Source organism: Saccostrea echinata, unplaced genomic scaffold (assembly GCF_033153115.1).
Source record: "Saccostrea echinata isolate AGI-Se365-2 ecotype Australia unplaced genomic scaffold, CSIRO_AGI_Sech_v1 ptg000002l, whole genome shotgun sequence".
Taxonomy (NCBI): Eukaryota; Metazoa; Mollusca; class Bivalvia; order Ostreida; family Ostreidae; genus Saccostrea; species Saccostrea echinata.
The window spans coordinates 3521347-3542433 of NW_026889751.1; the positions used below are offsets into that span (position 1 = coordinate 3521347).

The 21087-nt window shown below is 34.8% G+C and overlaps 3 protein-coding genes across 3 annotated transcripts; 1 reads left to right on the top strand and 2 right to left on the bottom strand.

Moving 5' to 3' along the window:
* Window positions 1–2538: 2538 nt before the first annotated feature.
* Window positions 2539–6721, bottom strand: LOC133205379 (18S rRNA aminocarboxypropyltransferase-like). Its single transcript, XM_061341184.1, has 6 exons — window positions 6556–6721; window positions 4735–4939; window positions 4238–4431; window positions 3473–3649; window positions 3132–3207; window positions 2539–2954 (listed from the first exon to the last, which is right to left on the bottom strand). The coding sequence occupies exons 1-6, from the start codon at window positions 6671–6673 to the stop codon at window positions 2774–2776; spliced, it is 951 nt and encodes a 316-aa protein (XP_061197168.1). The 5' UTR covers window positions 6674–6721; the 3' UTR covers window positions 2539–2773.
* Window positions 6722–6760: 39 nt separating this feature from the next.
* LOC133205399 (N-acetylglucosamine-1-phosphotransferase subunit gamma-like) lies at window positions 6761–16614 on the top strand. The gene is made up of 9 exons (XM_061341207.1): window positions 6761–6886; window positions 7215–7263; window positions 10772–10906; window positions 11427–11510; window positions 12552–12645; window positions 13133–13330; window positions 13551–13706; window positions 14030–14096; window positions 16314–16614. The coding sequence occupies exons 1-9, from the start codon at window positions 6790–6792 to the stop codon at window positions 16421–16423; spliced, it is 990 nt and encodes a 329-aa protein (XP_061197191.1). The 5' UTR covers window positions 6761–6789; the 3' UTR covers window positions 16424–16614.
* A 625-nt stretch (window positions 16615–17239) lies between these two features.
* LOC133205407 (mitochondrial import receptor subunit TOM22 homolog) lies at window positions 17240–20744 on the bottom strand. The gene is made up of 3 exons (XM_061341220.1): window positions 20607–20744; window positions 19150–19389; window positions 17240–17475 (listed from the first exon to the last, which is right to left on the bottom strand). Exons 1-3 carry the CDS (start codon window positions 20700–20702, stop codon window positions 17356–17358), a joined length of 456 nt encoding a protein of 151 aa, XP_061197204.1. The 5' UTR covers window positions 20703–20744; the 3' UTR covers window positions 17240–17355.
* Window positions 20745–21087: the final 343 nt, after the last annotated feature.

A 21087-nucleotide genomic window follows, 5' to 3' on the forward strand; every position in this document is an offset into this window, starting at 1 on the left:
TTTTTGTTTACAAAGACTGTCTCACTTTCCATAGAAATATAATATTTATTATGCTTAATTGTTGTCCAGTGTGTATGTATGCTTCCCAGTGGCTTACCTCTATCCAGGAATTCCATTGTACAAAGAATATTTTTCATTCAATGCATGGCCAATTTTGCAAATATTTTTTTTCATTTCAATTATTTCAAATAAATCTTGAATACAAAATGCATCATCTTTTTTATTGGTAATAACTTTTGAATGAGAGAAGATAGAGCTTTTATATTTTACACATACATTACATATGACAACACTTTCAGAAAGGTGTATCATTTTTAGCTCACCTCAACGAAGTCGAGATGAGCTTATGCTATACCCCCGGCGTTGGCGTCGGCGTTAGCGCCGGCGTCCCGGTTAAAGTTTTAGGAGCAAGTCTATTCCCATGAAACTATAAGCCCTACCTGGACCAAACTTGCATGGATGATGCATCTAGGGATGGACACTACCAGACTTGCTTCAGATGCTGGATCTGACCTACATTTTCCAGATGAGTGATCAGGTTAAAATTTTTGGAGCAGGTCCATTCCCAAGTAACTATAAGCCCTCCCTGGACCAAACTTGCATGGATGATGCATCTAGGGATGGACACTACAAGACTTGCTTTGGATGCTGGATCTGACCTACATTTTCCAGATGAGTGATCAGGTTAAAGATTTTGGAGCAGGTCCATTCCCAAGTAACTATAAGCCCTACCTGGACCAAACTTGCATGGATGATGCATCTAGGGATGGACACTACCAGACTTGCTTCGGATGCTGGATCTGACCTACATTTTTCAGATGAGTGATCAGGTTAAAGTTTTTGGAGCAGGTCCATTCCCAAGTAACTATAAGCCCTTCCAGGACTAAACTTGCATGGATGATGCATCTAGGGATGGACTCTACCAGATTTGCTTTGGATGCTGTATCTGTCCTACATTTTCCAGATGAGTGACCAGGTTAAAGTTTTTGGAGCAGGTCCATTCCCAAGTAAGTATAAGCCCTACCTGGACCAAACTTGCATAGATTATGCATCTAGTGATGGACACTACCAGACTTGCTTCGGATGCTGGATCTAACCTGCATTTTCCAGATGAGTGACTAGGTTAAAGTTTTTGGAGCAGGTCCATTCCCAAGTAACTATAAGCCCTACCTGGACCAAATTTCCATAGATTATGCATCTAGTGATGGACACTCCCAGACTTGCTTCGGATGCTGGATCTGACCTACATTTTCCAGATGAGTGACCAGGTTAAAGTTTCTGTAGCAGGTCCATTCCCAAGTAACTATAAGCCCTACCTGGACCAAACTTGCATGGATGATGCATCTAGGGATGGACACTACCAGACTTGCTTCGGATGCTGGATCTGACCTACATTTTCCAGATGAGTGACTAGGTTAAAGTTTTTGGAGCAGGTCCATTCCCAAGTAACTATAAGCCCTCCCTGGACTAAACTTGCATGGATGATGTATCTAGGGATGGGCACTACCAGACCTGCTTCAGATGCTGGATCTGACCTACATTTTCCAAATGAGTAACCATGACAATGTGTTTGGAGTAGCTCTAAAATTATATGGCCTGTTATGATTTAACTTGCATAGATGGTCCAGACTTGCTTCGGATGTAGGAAATGAAAGACATTTTCTTGATTAGTGAACAGGTTAAAGTTTTTGGAGCAGGTCAATTCCCAACAAACTATAAGACCTACTTACACAGAACTTGCATGAATATTGTTTTCAGGATGCACGTTAACTATAAAGAAAATATGATGTGAGATTTGCATTACTTTTACTGATAACATTCGTCGAGGTGAGCTTCGTAATCTTTGATTATCTATGTTTGACTCATGACCTTGACCTAGACGTTTGACCTACTTATCAAAAATTTTAACTTTGGTCATTACTTTTGCTTCAGAAAAGATGGGGCTTTCAAATTTTTTTCACATATGCATTACTTTTGACAACACCTTTTGGATTGTATAATGATATTTGACCTCATGACCTTGAAGTTTGATGCATTTTGAGAAGCTTCAATCTTTGCAGTAACTTTTATTAATTCAATAATTTATATCTTTTGTATGATGGACATACAAGACAGGGCACACAAACAAAATGGTTACAATATGCCATAAACAATTGCATCCCAACCACTAAGACATCTAAAGCTGGGGACCACATTTTTTTGAAATTGCTTGTTAACAATATTATCTTTCCTTTCATTGTAAATTTGTCAGTTATCAACTCAGATAAACAGTATGAAAAACACCTCTGTAGATATTTTTCTTAATCTGTTTCTTTAATCTATAATCTGTTACATCATCAAGTCCCCTCAACTATGTAGTGCTTATTAAGAGGCCTCTGTATGAATTAGCTACACAATTTTGACACCAGTGTCATGAAGATTTATAATGTAGTACAATGTTCAAATTGTCAAAGCTCTGCCATAACAGATTTAGTGGGAATCTTTTCCTACAGTTTAACACCTGTTACCTCTAAATTTGAAAGTGTATAAAGTAAAATCTGCATTTAAATACTTTATTTTTTCTTACAGATGGAGCTCTCATCTTATTGTCATAATACATACTACAAACAAACAAATTATCCACATCATTTGGTATACATATTTCAAAAGTAAATTCCAATATATACTAATTAAGGCTGTTGTTTATCATTCTGGGGAAATATAAAGTCAAAGAGATTATACAGAGTTACTGATGAAATTTATTTACATGAAGAAAGTTTACTTTATACATAAATTAACCCAATTCTTTCATGTCATTGTCAGTTTGGGGAGATTCCGTCTTTAGTTGCATTTGAGACTGTGATTGAGGGGATTCCCTCTCCTTGGTGCCCCCACATGCATTATCACTTTTATTGCAGTCATCACCAGAATCCTTGTCTCCTTCCTCTCCGCTTTCCTCTTCACTCTCCTCTGAACTGAAATTCAAAATATTTTGATCTGATACTTACTATTGATGTGAATTTTCTTTAAATTCTATTAAAGTAATAATGATATATTAACTGCACAGGCATTTACAATAGCAGCATGCACAGTATGTAAAAAAAAAACTATAAGTCAAGGTGTACAATTCAATCATGCCTGTACTGTTATACCTGTCTGTGGGTGGCATCTCTCCCACTCTTCTGTTTGGATTACAGAATTCCAGATCCATATTGATGTCTGTCAGATCTTGCAATAAAAAGGTATAAAGTGATGGTTATACTCAAATACTTGCATTTGAAAATGAAGTCAATTTTTTTTTTTTACGTCTCTCTGTATTTGGAATATTTATTATTTTTTACTCCCACACATCAAATAATGGTTTTATAGAATATATAGACACATATTTAATTAATTCTGTACCGGTGTGAACATATTATTGCATAATTATAATACATATGTGTATTCCAAAAGGATTGGAAAAATATCTTTACTACTCTGTTAAAGTTTCTACCTTGTTTTGGTTGGTTGTGTTCCACTTCTAACTGTTCTAAGTATTCTTTCTGTGCTGCCACAACCTCTGTGCTATCTTTACACTTAGCATATTTCTCCAGCAGTTCTTGATTTACTTCATAAAAGGTATGCCCCCATTTGAACTTCTTTAACAGTATATCACCAAGTTCTTTGTATCCTACAATATCCAATGTAATGTATCTTTAATGTTGGACCCTAATACTGTTCATGCATGAACAAAGCAAAATATATTTGAACTTTGGTTTATCTAATATCGATATTCCGTATACCATGGATATGTGTAACTGAGTCGGAAGGCCCAACCACTATTTCTTTATATATTTTAACATCATTATCTCAAATCCTCAGATAATCTTAAGTTTTTCTCTCAGCCCCATTGAGTTTGTGATAACAAGATTTGACTGTACTGTGTAACTAAACACTTCAAATTAACGTAAATCAACTATATATACCTTTCCATGCAACTATCGTCACTATTTTCATGAGGAGAGGAAAATGGAAAAATTTTGTTACTGTGGAATCATTAAAATTTGTGGGGGCCAATTTTTGTGGATTTCTTAAATTTGACAGGTTTGTGGGGACGTAATTTTGTGTATTCTCTTTACCTATAAAAGGAAGTATGACTTTGTACCCCTAGTTTATTAATTCATGGAGGATGTTAATTCGTGGATGAGAGGTACCCATGAATTCCACGAAAATTGAGCCACCATGAAATCTAATGATTCCACAGTACTATTAATCTTACCTGTGATATAAAATGCTGCGGCGTATGCCTCCACACAAGACAGTTTGCATGGCTTTCCATAGTTGATGGGGTTTGTAGCCACTAGGTAGGGGAGCAGTCGAGGATGTCCTCCCCTCATTCTGGAGAAGGGTGTGTCCTCCAAGCGGGCCCAGGAGCAATCTATTACTGCCACTCCATTCTGAGTCACAATTTCCCTTAATAAGAAAGATCAGTTTTAGATAAGTGTACAAGATCTATATAGAGAGTCAGATCAGCTCAAAGAATTGATGCTTTTGTTATTTCATAAACTTCAAATGCTGGCTGTACAGGTTTGGAATAAAGAAATGCTTGTTACTTCCAAATATCTGACTTTCCTTAACAAATAGTATACCTATAAATATTACTGATAATATTATCCACAAATACAATGTAATATATATCACTCTGCATTCAAAAAGATATTTAATTCAACTGAAGTTTGGATGACATTCATTACAATGTTTTACTTCAACATTCACCTGTCTTCTGGGGACACACATTTGATTCCCATGGGTGACAGTATCAGTCCGCTAAACCTCTGCTGGAGCCTCAGTGTTTTAACGTATCCTAAACGTCCCAGCTTCCTACCACTGCACTTCCTCGGATCACAGTGTTCTAAATCCCACATACCTAATGGACAGGGGAAATTCTCAGGTGCATAGGATGGGGATTCCTCGTCACTGTCTAAACCAAATTTAAATCAATCTCCTTAATTATGCTGTAGATTAATAGAAAATGTCAAAATAAATCCTGTCAGTGAATGGTAAATTGTACATACTTAATATTACTTGTAAAGATTTGTTTTTTGATCAAGCTATTAATTATGTTTGTATCTATTTTTTAGGCGCCCACTACCGTAAATTCTTTTTTTCATAGATCCAAAAATCAAAATATATATCTAAAATTCACCAAATAGGTGAGACAGAAACACACACTGAGAGAGAAAGAGACACAGACTGCCAAATGTAATCATGCTTTCTTGCATTTCAGATCAGCAGACTCCAGTGCAAATGACTCACTCTCAATATATTTACAATACAGTGAAAACGAAAATTTATGTTGCTTGTTTGATCGCGATCGCCACATTCCTTCCTCCTTAAATGTCTATGCCCTCGAAGACACCAAATCAGATCTTTTGCCCTCTGCGGGACTTTCACCTACAAGTCCAGAGGTGGTCAACAGCTATAAATCTAACAAGAAGGGAGAAATATGCAACAGACCAGACCATGAGGATTCAAACCCTGAACCTGAACTCTAGACAGGTGCTTTACAAATTGAGCTATCTACCAGTACTGGCAATCATGCAAAACCTGTTTAACTTCCACTTGCAAGTCCAGGGGTGCACTAGTGAAGCAAATTACAGTGAAATTTGTCTAATCCGGATGTTGTGTATTCCGAAATCTTGCTTACCCAGTAATATGATGTAAACATTATAAGCCCCCGGCCTTTCAATAAATTCAATTCTTTAAAATGTGGTTTAATCCAGAATTTTGTCTAAACCGGCCAATTTCTTTGGAACAGTAATGATTTGGGTCATGGATATTTGCCTGGGTAGCTCAGTCGGTAGAGCACCTGACTAGTGATGCAGGGTCCAGGGTTCAATTCCCGGTCCAGCCATACTTTTCTCCTTTCCTGTTACAAATTTGGTGCCGTTGACCACCCCTGGACTCGCAGGTGAAAGTCCTGCCAGGGGTAACTAAGAACTTGGGTTGTGTCTTCGAGGGCAAAGACAATTTAAGGAGGGAGGAATGTAATGGTTTGGGTCGTGGATATCGGCCTGCGTAGCTCAGTTGGTAGAGCACCTGACTAGTGATGCAGGGGTTCCGGGTTCGATTCCCAGTCCAGCCATGCATTTTCTCCTTTCCTGTTACAGAACCATTGGTGTCCGGATTAGATGTCAAGTTTCACTGTATTAAATGTTACAGGTTTATAGCTAGAATATATTGTGACAGATTGATATCAGATCAGGATTTGAACCCGGGGACCCTAAACTCTAGACAGATTAGCTCTACTTACTCAGCTCTCTGGCCACCTGTGATTGTACCTGTCTACACGACCTCCACAATATAATATATGCATTTAGTCTAGTAATTTTCTAGTATATTGTAGATTCATCGTGTTTCAGTTCAGCTGGACGTCACTAAAGCTTTGCACACATCTTATAACGGTTTAAAGCGATAATAAAAAGATTCTCCTAATTTACTTATTTTTTAAAATTAACAGTAGCAATTACTTCTCTGGTTTGGAAATGTCAAGTTAAAATACATTGTGACATCAGCAAATATTTTGAGCTGTCTCACCAAATTGACACGATGCCATTTTACTGCTACATTTTTCAACATCAAACTTTTCATCCCTTTGTCGTCTCCTATCATGAAACTTCTTTTTCCCTCCAGTTTGTTTGTTACTCTTGCCCATTTTTTAATTATCAATTAATAATCACTCAAACAAGCATTCCTCAATGGGCGCAGCCATATTGAGGTCATGTGACTGACTGACAATGCATGCATGTCTGCTTAGAAGCCTAAAGAAGGATGCATCGACGAAGGAGTCACTTGCGTGGTATATGTGCTGTTTGTCAGTGCATTTTAATTCTACCGTTGTTGCTTTTGCTGATTTTTAGGACTGCAGGTATATAAGAATGCTTTTCTACGATATTGTTTGTGATCTTTTGAACTTGTTTACGTTTTAACTAGAATTTCCTCAGTTTTGAATTTATAAAATGCTAAATTCAAAATGCCCTGTCATTGCTTCTTTTGTTATTGTAAAAGTAGTATCCTCGCTTTTATTACACTTAACTATTGATGGATTATTCGTAACTTATTTATAAGTAATATATTCCTGAATATTAAGCTAGAATTTAGCAGAAAATTTATTTTAGAGAAGCGCATAATTATTATAATTAAGCTGCAATGTTAATTAATGATTCGTTACTGTCTAACTTTTGTGGAGTAAATAGTTTCAGAAATGGTTAGCATGAAAATTGTGGAGGAGCCATCAAGTTATGGGTATGTTCTCTTATTGAATGTTACCTTACAGTCACAGCCATAAGAGGTATACAGGTGGTGTTAGAAGTTCATCTGCAGGAATATAATGTATAGAGAATACATACTAAAATCCACAGCCTATGTCATATCAGCCCGAGTGGCCCGTTTTCGACTTGAGGCCTGATATGGGCTGGGCCCAAGGGTTGATGTGACAATTATGATATGGATTTTAGAATGTGGTGTTCTTTTAAATATATATTTAAAATATTTGACTTGCGAGTTCTCGTAGAGTCATTTTAGAATATTTCATGTATATCTACATGTATTTGACCTTTTGCTTTAACATATGCTAGAGCTAATTCTAGGTCATTTTAAATAAGTAATTCAGCAAAGGATGACTGCACTTAACGCCGGTTTTTGGGTCTTTTTCGGTTGCTTCTGTTGCTTTTATATTTAAACCTTGTTTCACTTTTGTATGTTTATGAAAGAATCCTGTCAATTTGGAACCAAATTTAAATCTTAAAATGATTTTAGACTGTAATACAATAAAATGATTCAATGTTTTTGTCCTTACTGCTTTCCAAATATAGAGAATTTACACTTACCTGCCCTTGATTGAACATACGCTATGCATGAGAGGTGGAGCTAAAATTGTAAGAATGGGTCTAAATTTAGACTTGATAAATAACAATGACTTGTTTGAAAAAAAGAACGCGATCACTCTTTCCAATCTCCCTCTCCATTCTGTATGGCACAAATACACTACCGACAAATGTTTCAAAACGAAATTAACAATAGCAGCACGTCAATGTAATTAAAGCAGATTTTATATCGATGCCAGATGACTTAACTATTCGAACACAATGTCCTAGTTAGCATAACACATGCTACTTTACAAGTCACGTGACGGAATTAAGTATTCACAAAGTTACCTGAGGTACGAAATCACGTGGTGAATTATAATATTCAACATGTCACAACCCTTGGTTACAACACAGAGAGCGAATGTACGAAGAAGCAGTTTTTTCTCTTTTTAACCATGAGCGCATGTTTGTCTATTAATCTCCTCTTGACACATTATTATTTATGTAAATATACAACTACTGTTAAACGTAGAACAATAGACAAACATGCGCTGACTATGTATGATGTCAGTAAAAAAGTGGGCGTCCTCATTATCGAACGGAGATTCAAGAAATAGTGATGACCCCTGCCTTTGAAAACAGATTCGAACTTCGTAAATACACACTTTTATTAAACGTAATTACATAAAGTTGTAGGTTGGATGTTGACCATTCTTGCAATGAAAAGAAAAATGCTTGTTTTGAAAGTTTATTTTGATGCAAATTTCGCATGTCCTTAAGTGCAGTCATCCTTTATTGCATGAATTGTATTAAATGTATATTTCAATTAAATCAAGTTAATTATACCCCCGCTCTGAAGGAGAGGGGGGTATACTGTTTTACCCTTGTGTGTCTGTCTGTCTGTCTGTCCGTAACAAATTTTGGTCATAGTTCTCTCAGGAACTACTCATTGCAGATGCTTGAAATTTTAGCACAATCTTTGTTTAGGTATGCCATATGGTGGGATTCATTTTTGTACTAATCCAATGTCAACTTCCTGTTTATCCGTGCATCTGTCCGTACCACACATAACAAACTTTGGTCGTGGTTTTCTCAGCAACTACTCATTGCAGATGCTTGAAATTTTAGCACAATCTTTGTTTAGGCATGCCATATGGTGGGATTCATTTTTGTACTAATCCAATGTCAACTTCCTGTTTATCCGTGCATCTGTCTGTACCACACATAACAAACTTTGGTCGCAATTTTCTCAGCAACTACTCATCACAGGTGCTTGAAATTTTAACACACTCTTTGTTTAGGCATGCCATATGGTGGGATTCATTTTTGTACAAATCCGATGTTAACTTCCTGTTTATCCGTGCGTCTGTCTGTATTATACATAAAAAATTTTGGTCGTAAGTTTCTCAGCAACTACTCATTGCAGATGCTTGAAATTTTAGCACAATCTTTGTTAAGCCTTGCCATATAATGGGATTCATTTTTGGAACAAATCCGATGTCAACTTCCTGTTTATCCATGTGTCTGTCCGTACCATACGTAGCAAATTTTAGTTGTAGTTTTCTCAGCAACTACTCATCGCAGATGCTTGAAATTTTAGCACAATCTTTTTTTAGGCATGCCATATGTTGGGATTCAGTTTTTACAAATCCGTTGTCAATTTCCTGATTATCACTGTGTTTGTCCATAACCGAACTTGTGTATTCACATCAGAGCGGGGGTATTATTAGTGAGCATTGGCTCACAGACTTCTTGTTTTTACTTTAAACTTTTTAAAAATATTTCTGGTTTGATTTGGGGGTCTGATATGTGATTTTGGGTTTTGTGAGGTCACCCATATTGCGCAGTGCAGAATCAGTGTATTTACAACTAAGTATATGAAAAATTAGAATTCCAAATCACTGCCAGCTAGGTTGTTGATTTGGCGTGGCCGCTCTACTTGACCAGCATGTTAAAGTCAAATTCTGAACAATTACAAGTAACAATAGCTTACTGGAAGTGCACAGAACTCCCCAATAAATTGTTGGCATTGAGTTCCAGACTCCCAAAGGGAAGATAATATTTGTTTTGGCATTGTTGTCTGACTGACTGTCACAAGTTAAGTCACGGGCATCTGAAGTGTGGATGGATAGCCTCCCCTTTAATTAAAAAATTGTAAGAGCTTATTATTTCTCTATTTTTATGACCTTGGAGTTTAACCCACTTTTGCAAAAATTTACCAAACATCTTTAGCCTTGCTCATAACTTTTGAATGATTGGTGGTAGGGCTTTCATATTTCACATGTGTATGCCTTGTGACAAGACTTATTTTTTGGTACCAACATATTTGACTTCTTGGCCTTCATCTTGGAGTTTGACCCACTTTTGCAAAAATTTATCAAACTACCCCCCCCCCCCCCCCAAGTAACCTTGGCCATAACTTTTGAAAGGTTGGAGCAAGGACTTTTATATTTCATGCCATGTGTCCAAACCTTTTTTGGGGTAACAACATTTTTTGACCTTTTGACCTTGACCTTTGGGTTTGACCTACTTTTGAAGAAGTTGAACCTTGGCCATAAGTTTTGAATGGTGGGTGCTAGGGTTTTCATATTTTGCACATGCATTCCTTCTGACAAGACTTTTCTTTGGTATCATTATTTTTTTTACATCATGACATTAGAAGTAAGACCTACTTTTCGAAAAACTTTAACCTTGGCCATATTTTCTGAATGGTTGATACTAGTGCTATTATATTTCACATGTATATTTCTTGTGACAAGACCTTTCTTTGGATATCAACATTTTTGAACTCTTGACATTGAAGTGTGAGTTATATTTGAAGAACTTGAACCATGGCCTTGAGCTGCCATAGAGGGGCATCAGTGTTTCACAAACACATCTTGTTTTAATTCTAAACTTTATGTTATATACACTTTTGCTGGTGTTGTTACCATTTTTTTTTACAGGCTAAACAGTTATAATTTTGCCAGTCACACAGTAGATGACAAAAAACTGAAAATGAGGATAAAGCCCAGTAATTTTACAGGCCCTACACATTTGAAGAGACTGTATGGGAAATGTTTCTCCAAAGAGATGAATGAGTGAGAATTTGATTTTCTTATAATGAGTTTAAGTATGCACTTACTATGAACTGTGGGCAGCGAAAAGGGTAAAAAAAAAGAAGACATTAATGCAAAACAAACAATTAATTTTGCCAAAAAAAAAAACCTGAAATACAAAACAAACAGCTTATAATATAAACTCAACAGACTCAATTGCAAAATGAACAATCACCAATGCAAAACCAACAGTCATTATTTGATTTGACTCTAGATAACATGCAACAAAGAACAGTCATAATCAGAATTAGCACTAGACGGCTTGATTTTGAGCCATTTGTTTTTTTTTTTCAGTACATAGTTTCCTTAGTCCTTAGTTTGATCTAATTTAAAAATGTATTATCAAATAATATTATAACTACATAGCTATTATTAATTTTTCTGATAAACTCATGAAGATTTAACTATTTATTCTTTACATAGGACACCCTGTCAGTTCAGTATGTTACAGAATGATAAGAAGGAAATAAATGATGTCCTATTGTAAATATTTATCTTTCAGATACAGATACGAGTTCTGTCCATTTTTCAATGTGACACAACATGAACAATCCTACAGGTGGAACCCATTCAGTGGAGTCCTCGGGTATATTGTTATTATTACAGCAATTAACATGCAGAAAGTATCCAGAAGATAAAGCACTACATGTATATTATACATTGTATGAAATCCAATTAATTTGAACTTCAAGATAATATTAAGATAAGTACCACTTGTTTTGTAAAATCTGGTGAAGATTGAGATAGTATTATGTTCTTCATGTATTAACTATTAAAACTTGTATATGGTGACTGATTAGGCATGCATCTGTCAATTTCTTGGCATATTTTCCCTCCTGATAAAGTAACTGTCTTGAGAAGGGGAAGGAGGTATTTTCATATTCTTAAGAAAATTGTAGATGGAATATCCTGTTGGGTGAATTATTGTCATAGGTAGTGAAAAATTCAAAAATTCTAATCTTCCAAGGTATTGAGACTGATACATGTTCAGTCATTGATTGATTAGTGTGAGTATACATACACTTGTATAAACACTGTATATGATGTACAAGAACTTAATACATTTTCAACAGTGAAATACTGTGATTTATTCATTGAATAAAAGTGATATTCTCTCACAGTGTGAAAGGATACCAAAGTGATATTCTCTCATAGTGTGAAAAGGATATCAAAGTAAGTAAAATATAATTTCTGGCCTGCAATAAGATGAGATAATAACTAAACCATCTTGACAAAGACTAAAACTGCCTATTTCTTCCCAAATATGTTGCTAAAATCCATGTTTTCATCTCACAACTGCTAAGCCATGACGTCTCAACTGCTCAACTATGATGTCACAGCCTATTACATTGTGTTAAGAAAAGACAGAGGCAAAGGGAAAATCAAAGAAAATGTAATAAATAGAAAATTCAATGTTTTGTGGTTGGATATGGAATTTATTTCACGAGTGGGACAGGATTTTTTGATATTTTCACTCGTGCTTCGCACTCGTGAAAATATCAAAAAATCCTGTCCCACTCGTGAAATAAATTCCATATCCAACCACAAAACATTGAATATCCTCTATTTATTTTAAATATTTGTACATATATTGATTTCCATGATATTTTTTATTTTGTTTTTCCAGAGTATGGCAAGAATGGGAAATTGAAAATAACACATTTATTGCTATGAATATGAGGGAAGGAGAAAAGTGTGGAGATTTTCACAGAACTGTCAAGGTAAATTAAGTCACAATATTTTAAGAATTCATTCTGAAAAGCAAAAGTTTTATTTGCATAAATAGCTTAAGTAAAATTAGGAATAAAAGTGATCCCACTGATACCCTTCTACAGTATTTGTAATTAAATTTTGTGATGGAAAACTAATGATATGGATTTGTGAAAGGTTGTGCATTATGATATATATTCTTGTAGGAGATACCGGGGTAGTTGTTAATAGACTTAGTAGAGTGACTTTGCAATCTAAGACTGCTACTCTTGTTCCACTTTTTTTTTGCAAAGAACAACATAATAAAAACATTGAAAATTGGGACTTAGTCCCCCAAACATTTTTTTTTGTTTGGTTTAGCTCCCCCCCCCCCCCCCCCCCCCACTTTTAATTTGCTTCTGATTATACCAGTACTTGTAAATACATGTATATTCCTAGCTTGTGACAACTTCATTAGTAATTTTATATGAATTTAAGATTCTGCGCTCTGTTTATCAGGTGATATTCAGCTGTGGAGACAAGCATGATATAGTGAATGTGACAGAGCCCTCTACCTGTAACTACCACATGAGATTTACCTCCCCTTATGTCTGTCACAGGGACTCTATGTTGGTTTACCCCACTCTGAGTGAGAAGCTTCAGCAGGCATGGGATCAGTTAGAGGGGGAACTCTATAGGGAGGAAATGACCCAAAAAGTAAGACTTTTTGTTGATTGCCTTACTTTTCAAACCCAGGAATGGATTGGATCAAAGCACCTTAGTAAAAATTGCAATTAAATAAAAAGCATGAAAGTTTTCAATAAATCTATTTGATAGGTCCCAAAAAAATTGGCTCACTTATTACTCATGCTAATTAATAAAATAAAAGAACTTGTAGTTTCGGTTTTAGCTGGTGTATTGTTATTTCCCATTGTAGGGGTATGATAAACACTTACGAAAGATATTTGAGAAAGCAGGGTATTACATTCCACAAGAGGAGAAAAAGCTTTTAGCAGAACAGGCCATTCAACGTGAGGAACATGAAAAGAAAGAAGAAAGTGGAGAGTTTGATAACTTACCAAAATGTACAGAGGTAACCATGAGCATTTGTGCCATTTTGATCAGCATAGGGGTTTGGTCTTAAATAAATTTGTTTTTACTAGACTTCCCAGATTAAGAATGAGAGAAGAGGAAAAAATGTTATTTGATTAGTTTCAATATTGTATTCATAATTTAACAAAATTCAAAATACTTGTATAGCAGCTCTTTGAGTTGGGGATTAAAAAATCCAACATCAGATTTTATATTCCTGTACAAGTATATGTGAAATCATGGTTATGGAAAACTGAGGTAGATAATTGTGAATCCAGATAAAGAAAGTACACATTCATGTAATATAATTTTTTTTATATTTAGGAATATAGAAAACTCAAAAAAGAAATAGAAGGATTGAGGACACTGTTGGCAGTTAAAGATGAAAAAGGTAAGAAAAGGGATCTTTTGAAAGACCGTGTTAAGGCATTTATAGTTACATCTGTGGCCAAGATAATTAAGGAAAAAGTGATTTAGTACTGGTAAGTATTTATCTTAACAAATTCCTTTTATGAGACATCCTACAGCAGCTTGGATATTGGAGTGGTGTAGGTTTATAGAAATATAGAGGGAGAAAATCTTTTCCCCAAGGAAAGAAAGTCCATAATTAGTCCATTTATGCAATTTTATACACTGTACAATTATCGCTGTTTTTTTTCAGTCAGTATGACAATTTAGCCACATAAAGAGTATAATATTCACAGAGTCTATAATCAAGGTTATAAATATTGTACTTTGAGGGTGGATAAATCATTGCATTGACTGAAAAACAGCAATAATTGCTTTTTTTTTATTTGATTCAATGATTAAATTGTACAGAATTGTGCAGCAAACCATGCCTTCTTTCTTGTTACATCTCCTGAAGTCCTAGGCAAACACAATAAGAGAAGTAGGCTTAAAATAAACATAACCAGTTGATTTCTTAAACTGTTTTTGGTGCAATGTAGAAAAATATGTCAGGAATGTAGCATTGGTGAGGTTTTCTGATCACATTTTGTCCGGCGCCAGTCTGTCCCTCTCTCTGTAAACTTTTCACATTTTTGACTTCTTCTCAAGAACCACTTGGCCAATTTCAACCAAACTTGCCACGAAATATTCTTAGGTAAAGGGATTCAAGTTTGATCAATACGTGATATGATGACATTGTTTTATTGTATTTTATATTTAAAACTTATAATGCATAGTTGACAAAATAAATTTGGTAAAATAATTGTTGCCATGATTGGATTTGAACTGTGGTCCTTTGGATTTTGGGGTGAGCTGCCTATTCACTGGACAATGGAGTAAAATGTCCATTAAATCATAAATCATTTAAATAGTAATATCAATATATTGTTATTTAGTAATATTTTATGTTAAAATTAGTTTTTGGATTTCTGTAAGTTCTTAATTTAATATCACATCTCAAAATAGGAATAATATAAAATAATAGTGTTTCTTTAAAATAATAATTTTTATTCCTTTATTTAAATTGTCGGTTATTCATAACAAGAATTGCCACATTGGTATTCAGAAGCTCTGTTAAAATAGAAGTCTTTAAAAGTCAAAATAAATTCTATTTTATCATCATAGATGTTATCAAAGTATGTATCTAGGTCAATAACATTGAAGTGACAGATCACAATCCATGGGTCTTTGAACAAACTTGAATCTAACTACCTAAAGTTGCCTCTATATTTAAAATGACTAATCATGGCTTTGCTGTGCTTAAGACCAGTTTTTAAAATGTATTTTTTTTTCATATATATTCCTATATCAAACTTTGATTCCCTATTGTGTCCCCATCCTACCCTATTGGTTTTGAGAAGAAGATTTTTAAAGAATTTTCCTATGAATTTCAATGTAAAACTTCGATCCCCTATTGTGGCCCCACCCTACCCCAGGTATTTGAAAAATTAATAATCTACACTACCTGAGGAAGATTCCACATGAGTTTCACCTTTTCTGGCTCTTGAGAAGAAAATTTGCAAAAAAAATTTTCCTATATATTTCAATTTTAAACTTTGATTCCCAATTGTGGCCCCACCCAACCCCCGGGGGTCATGATTTGAACAATTTAGAATCTACAGTACCACAGGAAGATTCCACATAAGTTTCATCTTATCTGGCCCAGTGGTTCTTGAGAAAAAGTTTTTAATGACCCCACCCTATTTTTGTCTTTTCTTGATTATCTCCCCATGGAAAGGGGCTTGGCCCTTTAATTTAACAATTAAAACTCCCCTTCACCCAAGGATGCTTTGTACCAACTTCGGTTAAAATTGGCTTAGTGGTTCTTGAGAAGAAGTTGAAAATGTGAAAAGCATCAGACAATGGGAGATCAGAAAAGCTCACTTGAGCTTTAATTCAGCTAACGTGAGCTAATGAGAGTATAGCTGGCACTTGCATTGCTGATTACAAGACAGACTTCTAGTATTTCGTTGATTCCTGATGTCTTCTTTCTCTTACACTCATTTTTGAGCAACATACATGTATCTTCATCTATCAGTGTATTTTGATTTATTGTATAATTATCAAATTGCCAATCTTATAATATTGATTTTTGCACAATTTTTACTTTAAAATTTTGCTGAAACATCTTATTTTAATAAATAAACTATTTTTGTTTTAGATGCATCAAATGTTTCAACAACACAGAAACCAGAAAAGAAAAAATCTAAGAGCAGCAACAAAGTAGGAAATTTATTGAAAGCAATGTCGTCAAAATCCAAGAAGACATGATGTCAACCCACTGAGGGAATCTCATATATCATAGAACTCATATACATTGATCTCATTCATGGAATCTATTAGAGTGTATATTGGTTGTTCCATAAAACATTTGTTATTGTTAATGGGAAAACATTGCTCTATGTTGGATGTTTGAGAGTTCTGTATGTTTTATAAGTGCAATAAATTTGTTGAGTAAAACACTATATTAACAAAACACAAAATATATAAAATATCAGGTATATTTTACTCTCTGAATGTGCAGAGTTAACTTTCCATCTAATTCTTGCAGAAACTTTGTTATATTCGGCTACAAGATAGGGAAATTACGTGTATATGGAGATAGTATTTCAAGGAACATTTTACATGAAATGGCAATACATGTATTTATGACAAGAGGCCCATGGGCCACTAATAGTTTTAGTAGATTTTTAAGAATTTTTTCTTATAATTTGATCTTCTATTGTGGCCTTGCTCCACTTGGTCAAGTTTAAGGAGACTTGATCAGTAACCAGTCTGAAGACTAACAAAATTTAAAAGAATAACCTGACTGACCTCTATTGTCTCTGGATTTTGATAGTCTAAAAATTCAACCTAGTCAAGCTCTGTTGCCCCAATTTCTTTGAATTCTAGTCACAAGCTAATTATACTTCTACAAGTGAGAGACTGTTAAGTGTTAATATCCCTATGCTCATTTTATACCTTGGTCATGGGACCAAGTCAAAAGTATCATGCTGTAAACCTCTAGCATGCTGGAGTAAATACTACCATATTTGTACTATATTTGCCTGATGATATTGAGCATACATTTAAGTGTACAGAACACAATATTTTAAATTTTATATTTATTTTTATCACAATGTTAACTCACACACTTTGAATACATTCAACATTAACATGTATACAATTGATCGTTTACACAAATAATCACAGGCATTCTCAAGTTAGGATGAAGATGGAGTAGGAGGTGGCATAGCTGGGGGTGGGGGGACCATGCCAGGAGGCATCATTCCTTGATTGTACATTCCTGTCCCAGACATTGCAGAGTGAGGTCCAAGTAAAATCTGAAACAAAAGTTATGATACATTCTATAAAATAATTATCATTGTCCCCTGCTTTGGCAAAAGCGAGGGGACATTCTGTCTGTTAGTCTGTCTGTCACAAAAACCAAAACCTTGTTTATAACTACTGAATGAGAAAAGATAGGGCTTTCATATTTCACATGTACATTACCTGTGACAAGACCTTTCCAAATATACTAGAATGTTTGACAACATGACCTTGAAGTTTCACATCCTTTTCAAAAATTTTAACATTACTTTTATTTGGTCATAAATTTTGAATGGGGCTTTCATATTTCACATGTACATTATCTGTGACAAGACCTTTCCAAATATACTGATTTTTGACCCATAACCTTGACCTTGAGGTTTTGACATACTTTTCAAAAATTCTAATATTGGTTATAAATTTTGAATTAGGGAGGATAGAGTGTTCAAATTTGACATGTGCATTACCTGTTACAAGACATTTTCAAGCATGCTATGATTTTTGATCCTGTGACCTTGAAGTTTGACCTAATTTTCAAAAATGTTAACATTGTTTATTTTTGATGACCCATGATGTGAATCATTGTACATAGAATATAATGACCCTGTCATTATGAAGAATGACCTCTAAATAATGACCAGTTAATCAAAATTCCCTTCAAATAAAACTTCATGCACACAGTAATGATTTACATATAATAAAAGACATACCATTATAAAATGTGCATAGTCTGTATACAATGGATCTCTATGTCATAAAATTAATCGTTTATTCATTATTATATACACCAAATTAACAAATATGTAAATTTGGCATTCATAATTTATGAGTCAAAATTCATTAAAAAAATTAATATTTTACCCATAAGAACAGTTTTATCGACTGCATATTGAAAATTCCATTAAAATGTCAAATTCAAGGAATGCTGACTTGGCTCTCTTTTATAGTAAACATTTGCCCCAAATTTTCATTGTAGTCAGGAATAGTAATTATGAATTTATTACAATGCATGTTACTGAAAATCACAAAAAGTATTTTCAATCAATCAGCTGTGCAAAAACTTGCAGGCAAAAACATAAATAACTTCCCACTCTGATCGTCATCAAGGAACTTGCTGACATTCAGTATCACATACATGTATATATTTAACATTGCTTGTCAGGAAACTATAATAAATGAATAAAAGTTGTGCTTTATTGTTTCGAGTTCCAAATCCCAGTCTAGTGATTGAAGGTCAGTATCAGGAAACATCTTATATCAGTAAAATAAAACAATTGTTTATCACTTCAACTTGGTGAAACAAGAACCGTTGACCTGGCCCACTGCTCCAGTCGCTGATCTGACCTAGGCCGCTACATGACCTTGATCAGGTCACCTCGTGACCCACGTCTCTGATCCTTATTTCACCAAGTTGGCCTCGGAAATAAGGTGTAATTAATTGTTTATTGATAACCCCAAAACAACCTATTCTAAGAACTTATCAAATTTGTGAAAGAAAAAAAAAATGAAACTACTAAACCCACTACACTCATAAACAAGTTTAAAGCATTATCTGTCAGGTCTTTCAAACTGTGCTGGTACTTTTACCGGGTTGAAATCATTATTGTACCAGCCAAAATATTTGTTGGGAGAAAAATTTGATAACATATTTAATTAGCCATGATTAATTTTTAAAACTGGTGATGTACCTGTTTTTCCTGTTGTTTTTGTTGGTCTAGCATTTGTGCTCTTTCATTTTCAAACATAACAGGTAAAACCAGTATTGTCCCAGCAGACATCGCTACCCATAATGCACTCTTGCTGAAGGAAAATCCCCACTGAGTGGCTCTCCATGAGAGAGATCCTGCTTTACAGACCACATTTCGGACAGATTCGGGAAACATTTCTGTTAATCCGATCAATCGCTCTACCAATGTCTCATCCAATTCCTAAAATCAGATTGGAAGTGTCATTTCATACAGACAACTAAAAACCTTAATGCTAGTTCAATGACATAAATAACAAATACAGTCAAACCTCGTTATCTTGAACTCAGTGGGACCGAGAAAATGCTTCAAGATATCCGAGGATTTGAGATATCCAAGGTAAAATACTAAAGGAATAAGTGGTTGGGACTTCCAAATCATATCCATACAGCTGCAATAATGTACCCCTCTCCGATTTTTTTTTTTTGGGGGGGGGGGGGGGGGAGAGGGCTACAACTCCTTAGGATCTCCGTAATGGTGCATGTGCGGGAGTAATTCACTACCGCACAGATCGGCTCATATTACCAGTAAGTGGGTAGTTTAATAACATATCTTACCTGAACTTATAAAATGTAGTTATGCAAGACATGAATTGATCCAAAAATATACAGAACAATCCATATATCAGTTATTTTTCGTGTATGTCAACATCACAACTTGAATTTATCCGCCATGTTTACTGACCTTGATCGATTTTATTTTGGGACAACCAATGAGAATTCGGGATCTAGGGGAGTGGATCGTTTAGGATTTCCTTTATTATAAGCATAAATATCACTGTATATGACAAAAATATCTCATGGAATGCTTTTATTTATCGATGTTTAGTGATATCATACAACACAAACATTTATCAACACCGATATTTACTTTATCAAGTGATTCTAAATTTCAAGCGCAAGTCTCAGTACATCACGCGAGAACTGTCATGGCTGCTGAGAAGAATGACTGGTAAACACGCAGATTTATTTTACTTGGTTTTCGTGTATAAAGGGCTATGATGTTGATCGTGAATAAAAATTCCATCTCATTGGAAGTAAGTTGAATGCAAAAACAATTTATTTTGCCTGCAGTCGCCGGTATCTAAAAAATATATTTGCACCATTACGGAGCTGCAGTGGAATTGTAGCCCCCTCCTGAAAATATCAGATTCAAAAAAATCGGAGAGGGCTACATTATTGCAGCTAATATCCATAGTATTCAAGATATCAGTGTTCGAGATACCGATGTTCAACTGTATTTATAATAAATGATTCTGTAGTTATAAAATAACAGTAATCAATATGTAATTTGATTCTTTTAATAGGTCTGGCACAATCTATTCATTTAGCTATATACTTAAATCAAAGAGATTGTGCTGGACCTGTTTAAGGTTTGATTCCACAAGACAATTCACTCACTTCGTCATCATCGTCATCCTCAATAGCATTGGTCAATTCTTTTAACTTTTCTCCTGAAAGTTCCATATTCTGGTCGCCTGCACCAGCTGCATCCATACCAAATAACAGTATTTGTAATAAAGGTACTTATTTATTATTTCCAACTCGTGCTCTAACCTTGGTCAATGTTAATGATGTATTTGGCATTTCATCATTTTAAAATCCTTTTATCAAACACTTTGCTGACGTGGTCGGTATATTACAAACTTCACATGAACAAATGGAATAATTCCGACTAAATACTTACATATTTTTAATAAAATCGTTTACCATTAATTTCTTTTCCTATGAAAGAATGAATACTTATCATCCTTATGTTTAAAATGGATAAAATAATCATTAACATAAGAAACATTCGGAATCGAAAAAAAAGTTCACGATTTAATGTAAATTGAACGCATCTTCTGCCGGAAACCCTCGAGACTTTTCACCACTCGTCGTT

Excerpts from the sequence above, each read along its gene's own strand:
- LOC133205379 (XM_061341184.1), bottom strand. The coding sequence starts at position 6,673 with ATGGGCAAGAGTAACAAACAAACTGGAGGGAAAAAGAAGTTTCATGAT. Across the intron at positions 4,940-6,555 it reads AATGGCATCGTGTCAATTTG|ACAGTGACGAGGAATCCCCA; the intron begins GTGAGACAGCTC and ends AATTTGGTTTAG. Across the intron at positions 3,650-4,237 it reads CGCAGCATTTTATATCACAG|GATACAAAGAACTTGGTGAT; the intron begins GTAAGATTAATA and ends TGGATATTGTAG.
- LOC133205407 (XM_061341220.1), bottom strand. The coding sequence starts at position 20,702 with ATGGATGCAGCTGGTGCAGGCGACCAGAATATGGAACTTTCAGGAGAA. Across the intron at positions 19,390-20,606 it reads AGGATGACGATGATGACGAA|GAATTGGATGAGACATTGGT; the intron begins GTGAGTGAATTG and ends ATCTGATTTTAG. Across the intron at positions 17,476-19,149 it reads AAAAACAACAGGAAAAACAG|ATTTTACTTGGACCTCACTC; the intron begins GTACATCACCAG and ends CTTTTGTTTCAG.
- LOC133205399 (XM_061341207.1), top strand. The coding sequence starts at position 6,790 with ATGCATCGACGAAGGAGTCACTTGCGTGGTATATGTGCTGTTTGTCAG. Across the intron at positions 11,511-12,551 it reads CCATTCAGTGGAGTCCTCGG|AGTATGGCAAGAATGGGAAA; the intron begins GTATATTGTTAT and ends TTGTTTTTCCAG. Across the intron at positions 12,646-13,132 it reads ATTTTCACAGAACTGTCAAG|GTGATATTCAGCTGTGGAGA; the intron begins GTAAATTAAGTC and ends TCTGTTTATCAG.